Source organism: Brachycentrus maculatus, unplaced genomic scaffold (genome assembly GCF_059751285.1).
Source record: "Brachycentrus maculatus isolate JH-2025_06_01 unplaced genomic scaffold, ASM5975128v1 h1tg000196l, whole genome shotgun sequence".
Lineage (NCBI taxonomy): Eukaryota > Metazoa > Arthropoda > Insecta > Trichoptera > Brachycentridae > Brachycentrus > Brachycentrus maculatus.
This window is the reverse complement of record NW_028280947.1, coordinates 2,112,988-2,124,703: the sequence shown is the minus strand read 5'-3', so window position 1 is coordinate 2,124,703 and position 11,716 is coordinate 2,112,988. Positions and strand designations below refer to the sequence as shown.

Here is an 11,716-nt window from a genome sequence, read left to right as displayed (position 1 = left end):
GGAATTTTATTTTTACGCACTAGCAACATATAAATACCATGCCGAATTCCAGATTTGAAGTGTAAACAAAAAACAAAATATTTCGATCCCGCCGTTTTCCTAATCTTCAAAATTTATCGTGTAATTAATACCAAACCTATTCAGCGCCTAAACATTAAGTCCGTTCAAAGTATTATTTATTTTAGATAATCATCAATTTGCTTTTGGGTGATAGTGAATATTCAAATAAACATAAACACCAACGTAATATAGGTGGTCAGTCGTAAATTCCTTCTTCCTCCTGTTTGACACGCTTCATCAAGTTGAATTAGATCACTGAATTTGAAGGTTAGTGAATATTTTTTTGTTTAATATTAATTAATCACGAAAAACCATAGTTTTCTTCTTGTTTTTTTGACAATTCATTACCAAATGTCTCATTTTTTTCATAAAAATGTTGATGAAACTGCGCAAGCATTTCTGACAGTTAATTGTTTTGATTTTCATGAATGATTTTGCTAATTTAGAGCTCTTTTTGCTATTAAATTTTAAACATTCAAAACTTGTAAATCACAAATGTTTAAAACGTATTATATAATGTTAATTATTATTTTTTGTGCCCAGTTTATACTTAATTCCTTGGTATCACACTGCATAAGATATTTGAACGTATCTTTATGCGCTATACGCCCTACTTCAAACTTTTTACCACCTGGTTTTTGGAAATGATTTTGTGAAATATATTGAAATAAATGTTAGATTTCAATATATAACTGCATATATCCACCATTCCTCAAATAATGCGGTTCTATTTAGCGCGATATTGAATTTACAGCAATATTTAAACAAATCCTTTACCTAACTGAATGTTTTAGCGATTTTATAAAATGAAAAATCTTCAGAAAAATAAGGCTAACATCTATAACTTCAAAACCACTTAATACATTTATTTCAATAAAAAATTGTTGAATGAATATGTGTTTGTAATTATTGATTTGGCTTTTACTTTATTTAAATACTAATATTTTACTTATTTACATGTCTAATATCAGATTATATTTATGCATGAAATCTGTAGGGCCAATAACTTTATATAATAACCATATCCGCTCCCTAGGTGGAGCATATGGAGTCCACAAACTGTCTCCAGGCTTTTCTGTCGGCTGCCAGCTCCCTCGCATCCTCCCAAGTCAGATCCGCGTCCCGAAGTTCTGACGAGAACTGCCGACGAATTGTCAGCAGTGGTCGTCCTGGGCGGCGCGAACCTGATGCCTTGTAAAAGAGGCAAGCTTGATTAAGGCTCTCAGGAGGCATGCGGAGTACATGGCCGAGCCAACTGAATCGCCTTTTCTTGACGACAGTTGTGACCGAGATTTGCTGCGTCCTACGCCTTATCTCTTCATTCCTCACAAAGTCAAACCACCGCACGCCTAAGATTCTCCGCAAACACCTATTCTCAAAGCTTAGTACACGGCTGCTCTGGGCCCTTGTAAGGTGCCATGTTTCACAGCCGTATAAGAGAACAGGAGCAATGCAGGCATTGTATAGGCGGCATTTGGTTTTCACCATATATATATTTTTTTAAATCTTATTTATTTGATAATTAATTGTGAAAATTACATTTACTCTGAATTTTTATGGTGGAAACATTCTATGTGTTACCATGTAAAAAGGGTGCTAACCCACTGCTGACTTTATTAATGCACTGCAGTCTACAGTCTAATAATAATAAATTTTGATAATTTAAACAGCGCCATTTTCATAAAATCCTACCTCAAGAGCACTTTACTGTGATTGAATCGCCGAAAAAGAGATAGTTTAAATAATTTTGCAAAAAATGCATTTTTAGTTTTTATCTAAAAATCATCTCACTCTCACTATTTCTAACTCCTGGTGGAAGAGCATTCCATGCCATCAGTCCCGCAACAGCAAAAGCACACTCGCCAAATTTAGTGCCCTGGTTGGGAGCTGGTAAGATCACTTTACCCATAGCAGTTGTAGCCAATCAAAGAGTGAGACGTCTATCAACCAATTTGTCTGGAATACACAGCTCTTTTAGATACTAAGAAATGTGAACATGCGCGGAATGTTGGAATTACCAAATTACTGTTACGCATCGTAAAACTAATACATTGTTTGCAAGAAACGCTTAAAAGCATATTTTACATACAATTAATAGAGAACGGGAGACGCTTATAAGCGTTCTATTTGCTTACTTTTGAGAGCGCGAGAGACCCCAAAAAACATTGTACAGATGGGAATTGGGTTTGCGGCTATTTGTGATTAGTATATTGAGGGTCGGGCGGCAGACTGTCTGAGTATAATTAGAGTCGGAGTTGATGAAAAAACCGCCTGACAACAATGTATTTGTGTCACAATAGACCTAACATGGTCGCAGTGACATAAGGGATGCATTTTTTTTTATTACCTAACGTCCAAGTGACTCTGAAATCTAGCTACGGCTTATGCAACACCGCTTATCATGCCCCTTCTCAGACTTCAACTTTTTAAGTTTTATAGCCTATGCCTTCTCGTGAGTGGATTTACTCTTTATGTTTAAAGTTACTATAATTTAATCTAATTCATGAGTGAAAATTCTAGGCAAAAACACATCGCTCAGTCCTTTCAACAACGTCATATATAAAAAATTGACAATTTTTAGTTGTGCATGTTTTCGGAATGCCCAGAAAGTGTACTATATCCCAGCAAAAGCGGTATATTTTTAACTTAATATTTACCCGCTATAGGGCAGAAAGTGTTGTCTTTGCATTTTGAAGAAAAGGTATTGTTCAATACTTTTTTTTTATGTATACTAAATATTTAGTATATTTAAAAAAATAATTTAATATACTCGCTTAGATCACTTGACCTCTTATAAATGCATTTGTGTTAAAAAAATATTATTATAATTTTTTTTTACAATACTTTATACGATACTGTTATATATATTTTTTTATTTTCTCATATTTCCTCTTTTTTTTTTTTACACAATGTTATTTTGAAAAAAAAATGTAGAAAGGGAGTTCAGTATAAGCGGTCTTTTTATAAAGCCGTTCATAATATTCCTTCGCACATTCTATTTCCGATTTGGCAAGTGTTTTAAGTCCATCCGGATTAAGTTCAAGACTGGTAAATATGACGGCTTAAGAAGCCATAGCTGCCCCGAGCCGACCACTTGTAATTCACTTACGCAAATAGTTAAACACTCAATTTATTCCTTCGCCTTGAAATTATGTAAGGTGTACTTTATGAAAATACATAGCTTATGTTTTATCTAATTTGTGGACAAAAGTGCAACACGGTTGAGCTGAGACTGCTAACTTAGTGTAGCGATACCTTCCCGACCATGGAACATGTTCTCAAGACTTTTACTACCACGTACGCTACGTTGGCGTCATGTTTTAAACATGCGTTATCATCCGTATACGCCACGCTAGCGTCCTCTGGTATATGCAACTTTGCTTTTAAAAAAAAAACATTATTTTTGCTTCAAAATTTTACTATTCGCTACCAAAATATTTTTATTTTATTTAATTTTTATTTATGGCTAATGCCTTTAACAATATAAACAAAATATGTATACAATAATAAAAAAGAATCTTCATCTTCATCTTCAAACCCTAATCCGCACCCGATGGTGCATAGGGCACTGCATAGTTAGTCCCATGAAGGCAAGGTGATCAGCCCTGCGTTTCTTGTACCAGTCCAGTGTGATATTAAATAAATATGAGAGCGAAAATCACCTATATTTATTTTGACCCCCCTGGAATTCGAACCCGGTACCTCTAGTAACGGTAGCCAAGCGTGTCCCATTTTAGGCAGGTTTACTGTATTTAGTTCTGCATGTGATGCATTTTTCACATTTACCTTCTTTATCCTTACTATCCTACCTGCAGACAAGCCTCTAAAAAAGTAGTGGCTTTGCGGGTTATTCCATTTAAAAGAAATTATTAACCTTCCCCTCCCGGTGATATGTGGCAGTACTACAACTCGTGACAGTAAAATATAATAGATACGGGCTCAGAATTTTTGTATTCCTCCGTAATATAATTATGTATGTATTACATGAAAGTATTATAATATAAAGTTATTCATTTGCAGCGACGGAAATAAATATTTTGTGAAAAAATCGGGAATAAAATCACCAATACATAAACGTTTCTAAGTGTGCGCGTGTGGCGTGCTTTGTAAATATACATGCATGTCGCATGTCGTAACGTGTTAACTCCGCCAGTCCAGTAGTGTGCAGATCGTCTTACACTACGGTTGTGTCACTACGCCTTCTATTACGGCCACTTACGATTTCTTTTTTCTATTATTTATTGATTCGGCAAATAACTTTGTGGAATGACATGATTATTTTATTAAAATTAAACACTCGAATAATCCACTTTATCGAGTTTTATTTTTATTCACGACTAGTTTCGAAAACGACAATTGTTTCCATCTTCTGGTACAAATTGAAACATTTTTTCTTTTTTTTTCTCTTTTTCAGGTAATTATCAGAGCAAACATTACAAAATTGTTACATTTCGACTTCAACTATGATCAATAAAAGCAACATTTATGAATATTTACATTTTTCCCGTTTTTAAACGACATTTTCATATGGTGTACAAAATACATATTATCACCGGTGCACGCGGAAGTTTTTTAGCACCATAAGGGAAGGGTTAAAAATGTATGCTTTATTTGTTTCAGTTCTATGGAGAAAATGTCTGTTATCGACGATGTGGAATCTTTGGACAGGGACATAAGGGAGTTGATATTGCACTCCAAGTCTAAAAGATGCACCACGTTTGAACCGTGCAATGAAGAGAATCTACCAAAGTACATGAAGTCCATTGAACAAGTGAGTATCCTCACTTAATGACCTATCTACCTGTTCATATTTTGTCCGCCTCCGTAGTGTAATGGTCAGCACGCTCAGCTACCGTTCTGGAGGTCCCGGGTTCAATTCCAAGGGGGGGGTCAAATAAATATAAGTGATTTTTTCACTGTAATATTTATTCATTATTACCCTGGACTGGTACCTGAAGCGGAGGGCTGATCACCTTTCCTTCGTGTGTAAAAAAACGATCAAGATGACTGCGTTTTTATGAAGCAGTGCCCTATGCACCATTGGGGTGCGGATAAGGGTTTTGTTATTATTACCTGTTCATATAACTCCTCAGATTTTTACTGCTGCAGTTATGGAAATTTTGTAGACATGTCGCTCACTCCTTTCAACAAATCAAAAAACTTAATTTTTCAGGAGATTATTTTTAAAGTTTATGAATAAAGTAAAACGTATTAAAAATAAATATCAAGCCACGTATTGATTTTTTTACTGTGCAATAGATCTTTTTAGGTAAAACATGAATTTTTTTTCTCCATTTGAAAAATATTTAATATATTTAAAAAAATAATTAAACAATACCATTTCTTCAAAATGCAAAAATAACAATTTCTGCCCTGTAGCGGGTAAATATTAAGTTAAAAATATGCCGATTTTGCTGGAATATAGTACATTTTCTGAGCATTCCGAAAAAATGCACAACTGAAAATTGACGATTTTTGAAATACGACATTGTTGAAAGGAGTGAGCAATGTGTTGAGTTTTATTACATAAAAGAAGAGTTTTGTTGGGGTTAAACACTGTTCTTTTTTTTGTAAAAAAAAATTTAAGAATGTTCAAACAGTGCATGTTATAAAATGGTTAAAATCTCTGAATCTCCTTTACCAAAGAATTGAAATTTTGCAACCCACCCTCCATTACAGATGTCCTTATTTTATTGCCAGGAGCTGTCAGTTCTCGGAGTCAAGTATCTGTTCAACCAGTACGAGGATCTGGAGGCGGAGAATCTTCACAGCAGCATATTGAAGCTGGCCAACGCCACGTGGGGCCTGCTGCTGCTCCACAAGGAAGTCTCCGGCAACGGAGTCAAGCTGAAGGAAAGGAACTATTCCCTTCAGCAAAACAACTTCTTCCTGAATGTGAGTTCAACACCATTCACCAAGAGTGATTCTTCTTTTTTGCGTGTCATGTCAGGTCCCCCTGATGTCGACTATCACTTGATAATAATTATCCTTGTCTTGGCAGGTCTATATAGCGCCTCGACAGTTCTGATCTCTGTCTGATCTCGTATATTCCGGAGCCAGGAGATCTGCCTTTTGCCCACACCTCGTCAACCTTCTATTTTGCCTTTTATGATTAGGTGCGATAGCTTGTACTTCTCTCCTCTTAGCGTATGTCCCAGATAGGATGCCTTCCGGACCTTAATATTAGCCAGAAGTTCTTCCTACTCTTGCTCTTTGGAGAACATTTGCTTTGTTGACCATATCGGTCCATGGAACGCGTAGCATTGTACGAAACTGCCTCATTTAGAATTCAATTCAATTTTTTTTTTTAATTTATTCAATGATTAATAGATACATTACAAATTAATATTTAAGGCGTATACATCAAAATATAAATTAAAAAGTAAGCAAGAAGACTTAAAGATGTTGAAGAATCCCGCTTCGGAATACTCCTTCAGTCACATGGAACTTTCTCTAATTGGTTCATGGTGCTTATCTGGAAGGTCCACGATTCAATTCTGCATAGAAGTTCTACTATTCAACGCCAATTCGAGGCATTTGAAATGTGGCTACATTGTAGAATGCTAAGCGTTCCATGGACCGATATGGTCAACAACGCAAATGTGTTCCAAAGAGCAAGAGCAGGGAGACATTTGCTGACTGATATCAAGGTCCGGAAGGTGTCCTATCTGGGGCATGTGCTGAGAGGAGAGAAGTATGAACTATTGCACTTAATCATAAAATGCAAAAAGAAGGTCAATGAGGTATGGGAAGAAGACACATCTTGCTTCTAAATATGCGAGATTGGACGGGGATCAGGACTGTTGGGGTGCTATTTAGAGCTGCCCAAGACAAGGATAATGACTCTCAAGTGATCTCATCTGTTGACTATGTACTTTTGTGGCTACGTAGCACTTTACTACAGACAGCCACTAAAGTGCAGTAGCACATGTGATTAGTATTGTGGTAGAATGACAAGCGATCCAAAAATTAATATCAACACAGTCACTACGTATATACCAGTTGATGGATCTCTGCAAGCCTCTCCCAAACACCTATAACACGTCAACACATTGTTTGTGGGAAACACTATGTAAAGGCATCTTTTACATACTGTTGGCAGAGAGTGGGAGACGATTATAGGCATTCTATTTGCTTACTATTGGTACAGCGCGAGACGGCAATTTTTTTTTGCGCAGATGGGACATGAAACGCACAGAAGAAAATTGTGACCAAACATAACACCTAACCATTCTTTGCCAACGTTTCAGATTAAGGTTATCATTACAGGATATCATAGTCGTACAGAAGAAAGTGACCAACTAACTAAACGTAAAATGTTCGGGAGGGCCATTGAAGTCCCTTTTGCTTGGCAAGAAAATAAACATCAACGCAGTTAGTCATTTTCAACAAGTCAATATATTAAACTTCCAAGTTTAAAATTCTTAGTGCTTTTTTTCAGGGTAATATTTTTTTTATTTATTTATTTATTTATTTTTTTTTATTGGCAAAGCACCCAAAATTGAGTGATACATGCTATACTAGTGATTTTACTTAAACATTTTTTGAAATGATTTAACTTGAGATTATTTAAACGTTTTTTCCATTTTTTTAAAAATGTTTTATGTCCGCACTATTGATATTTTGGGAGTTAATTGATAAAAGGTGTTGGACATTCAGCGGGAAGGAAAAACCCTCCGAGCGAATGTCCTGAATGAACTCAAGGTTAGGGAGTAAGGGGTAGTTAAATAATATGTGGTCAGTTGTTTCATCCTCCTCTCCACACGCGCTTAATGAACAAGTTAGTATGTTAATTTTTTTGAGGTGGAATGCAAGTATAGTATGTCCGATTCTCAGCCTGCACAGAAGGGATACATTCAGCTTGGGAATTTTGATTTTGCGGAACCAAGGGGATTTGGGTATTACGGGATATTAAGCTAGTAAGATATCAAATAGTCAATGATCACGTTTTTTGTAAAAAAATGCACTTGGTCACTTTCTCCTGTATGACTACGATATATTACTCTAGATTTTTATCTACTACCTTATAATATGTATCATCATGCTCACCCTGTGTCTGTGGACGCAGAACATGGTGGACAAGCAGAAGCGGGAGCTGGAGCAGCGCGACTGCCGGCTGCAGCAGGCGGCCGAGGAGCGCCGGCAGCTGGTGCTGAAGGCGGAGGCGGCGCGCGCGCAGGCGCAGGAGGCGGGCGGCGAGGCGCGCCTCAGCCGGGGCCGCCTCGCCTCGCGGGAAGCTCAGCTCGCCGCGCAGCTGCGGCGCGCCGAGCTGGACAGCGCGCAGCTCAGGGCGCGCCTGCAGGGCACCAACGGTGAGACACGACCATCACTTGTTACTTCCTTCAGCCTTCTTCTTGTGTCCAGTATTGAACAAAGACCTTCCTCTTGGAGACACTCCCATCTAACATCCCGGCTAACATGTCCTGCCTATCGCTACTTTGTAACTTTCTTCATAACCCTAATGAACCAAAATTCTTCTTGGGTTACAAACTGTGATGATTGATTTGATTCTTTCACGGTCTGTCTCCACCCGTCTCTTCAACTTACTGACATTCAGCCTTCTTCTTGTGTCCAGTTTTGAACAAAGACCTTCCTTTTGGACTTCTCTTCCTTCTCTGTTGGACGCGACTCTCTTCCAGTGCAGACCCGCCACTTGTCACCAGGGACCATCTTGTCTGCGGCCTACCCACACTTCTTGGCCCTACAGTCAAGCACCTTTTTTGTCCATCTATCCTCAGACATGCATGCCACATGACCTGTCCAGTTCCACTTTAGTTCTGCGATTCTTTGATCCATATCATTTCTTTTTTGCACATTTCGAAAAAATGCCACGATGGGCTGTAGTCCTGTGGTGAGTGTCACAAACTCGTGACTTGGTGTTTCCAGGTTCAACTCTCACTCTGAACAAACTGCTTAGATTCACCTGAAAATAGTATTGAATTGAAAATATGAAGTATTTCAGATATTTTTTAAAGATAAGTTTTTTAAAAAATGCATGATTTTTTTATTTTTTATGCAGTTTATATCTTGACCAGTTATTTTTATTCAAAACATTTTTCCTTTCCATGAAGCCTTTCATATTTTAACTTTATAACAGACTTCCATGAGATGTTAAAAATAATGTTTAAAAAATAGCTCCTACTTGGAGATAATCCAGATTTGTCAACAAGTATTTGGACACACTCAAAATGTTAGGGTGGTGACTGACCGGAGCCATTTGGTCGTAACGTAACACGTTACGATGCGAGCATTCGTATAGTCAGTACAGCGAGCCGAGCGCTTCATCCATAGTTTCGGATGCTCGCCGCGAGCGATGTTACGACGTTACGTTACGACGAAATGCTTCGGTCAGTCACCACCCTTAGAATACCATTTGCCCAATCAGCACTGGGACTCATCAGTGCAATACATACTCCTTGGCCGAGTCCCGCTCAAAATGAGAACTGGTTTAAGGGCTTTTCTGATGTTCCCAGGCATCTTCATATCCAAGAATGAGGCCCGGAACACTCTGGTGGAAGAGGCTCGCACCCGGGAGAAGAAGTACAAGGACACTATTGCAAAGCTGCAGGAGAACAACCGCCAGCTCCTGCAGGAGGTGCTCAGCCTGAAGGAGGACCTGCTGGAGGAGGCGGCCGCTCAGCTTTCAGACGGGTAGACACGGCCTCACACTCTGCGTCTTGAAGAGACACCATTCCTGAGACCCCACACCCTGCTCGGCTGTCCAAACTTAAAACACAGTAAGGGACATATTTTTGTAGTATGTTTTTTTTGCATTTTTGGACTAAGTACAATCTACTTAGTCCAAAAATGCAAAAAAAAACGGACTATGTGGAAAAAAATGTCCCTTACTGTGTTTTGAGTTTGGACAGCCGTGCTGCATCTTGAAGAGCCACCATTCCTGAATAGCGTGTCAAATGCGAGAATAAATTAATGAATATGAGTGAGAATAAACGGCTTACATTATATTCTTACTCATATTTCAAAATTGACCACTCAATGCTCAGGCTTTTTTTTTACTAAAATATAACAATTTTTTTTTCATATATTTTTTTGACATCTCAACATAGATGAAGAAGAATATGGATTTCCGGGCATTTATGGGGCTTACGACCGTCATAGGCTGATTTAAGTGATCACTTTACACACTCGTAACATTCACCAATTTTACCCATGATTGACAATTACATTACTAAAATACTTGTCGTAAGCTCCATAATTGCCAAGACTTTCATATTCTTCTTCATCTATGTTGAGATGTAAAAAAAAATAATAAGAAATATAACTCCTGTAATTGGAGATAATCCAGATTTGGGAACAAGTACTTGGGCATTGTTTGCGGGAAACGCTTAAAAGCGTCTTTAACATACTGTTGGTAGAAAACGGGAGTCGTTTATAAGCGTTCCGTTTGCTTAATTTTGGTACAGCACAAGATGCCCAAAAACATTGTACAGATTGGAATTGGGTTTGCGGTTACTTGTGATTCATATATGACCCTAAGGGCGTTTGTCCACTACACGGGATTTCACCGTCTGGCAGTCTTGAAAAATGAAAACGACCACAACAGTTTAGCGTGATCGAATTTACGCGCAACGTGTTCACGCACCGATCAAGAGCACCGATCCGAAAAAATATGGACAAAAGCACATGCCAATCCAAGCCAATCGTCGTTTTAAAACGCTAACTGACGTGCCGGACGGTAACATTCCGTGTGATTCCGTGTAGTGGACAAACGCCCTAAGGTGTCTTCTTCTAACAAGTTGTCGATATATTATTCTTTAAAATAATAATATAATAATAATGAAAAATGTCCACCTCTGTAGTGTAATGGTCAGCACGCTCGGCTACCGTTCTGGAGGTCCCGGGTTCGATTCCCAGGGGGGGTCAAATAAATATAAGTGATTTTTTCACTCTAATATTTATTCAATATTACCCTGGACTGGTACCTGAAGCGGAGGGCTGATCACCTTTCCTTCGTGTGTTACGATCAAGATAACACTGTGTTTATATAATGCAGTGCCCTATGCACCATTGGGGTGCGGATAAGGGTTTGAAAAAAAATTAAAAATGTAGACCTGGGCACGGTCAATAAAAGATTGTCAATCCGAATCTGTGAGTTGCGATTGGTTGAAATGTTTCTTGGTGAATTTGTATTTTACTGATAAATCGTTGTGATATAAAGAATAAGGTTTACCAATGTTGTATTTAAAAGAAAAAATCTTTAAATAAGTTATGTAACTTGTAGTATTTAGGCACGCGCGAAGAGTTTCAGCATAACAGATTTTACTACTCCAAATCTTTTAAAATTAGTTCAGATGTAAAAATTTAGCTATTTATTTAACATAATAATACTTTTTTATTTATTGTTTATAAATTGTAAATGAAAACACTTGTTTTTCACCACTTGAGCTTTATTTATTTTAACTAGTATCGGAAGCTACAGATGCTTCCATCTTCAGGTTTTTTATTATTATTATTTTTTAAAAGAATAACTCGCAATGTGTCTGTTTTAGATGCTTGTCTGCAGGTAGGATAGTAAGGGTAGGGAAGGTAAATGTGAAAAATACATCACAAACACCCAGACCAATTGAAAATAAATCTTTCTCGAATTCATTTTGCAATTGGCGGGAATCGAACCCGCTACGCCAGTTTCGCAGTC

At 37.7% G+C, this 11,716-nt stretch overlaps 1 protein-coding gene across 1 annotated transcript; it reads left to right on the top strand.

The window, feature by feature from the left end:
- The first annotated feature begins 31 nt into the window (after nt 1–31).
- On the top strand, nt 32–9,822 carry LOC148307628 (uncharacterized). Its single transcript, XM_088263195.1, has 5 exons — nt 32–327; nt 4,681–4,831; nt 5,761–5,955; nt 8,129–8,372; nt 9,534–9,822. The coding sequence occupies exons 2-5, from the start codon at nt 4,685–4,687 to the stop codon at nt 9,713–9,715; spliced, it is 768 nt and encodes a 255-aa protein (XP_088119321.1). The 5' UTR covers nt 32–327; nt 4,681–4,684; the 3' UTR covers nt 9,716–9,822.
- Nucleotides 9,823–11,716: the final 1,894 nt, after the last annotated feature.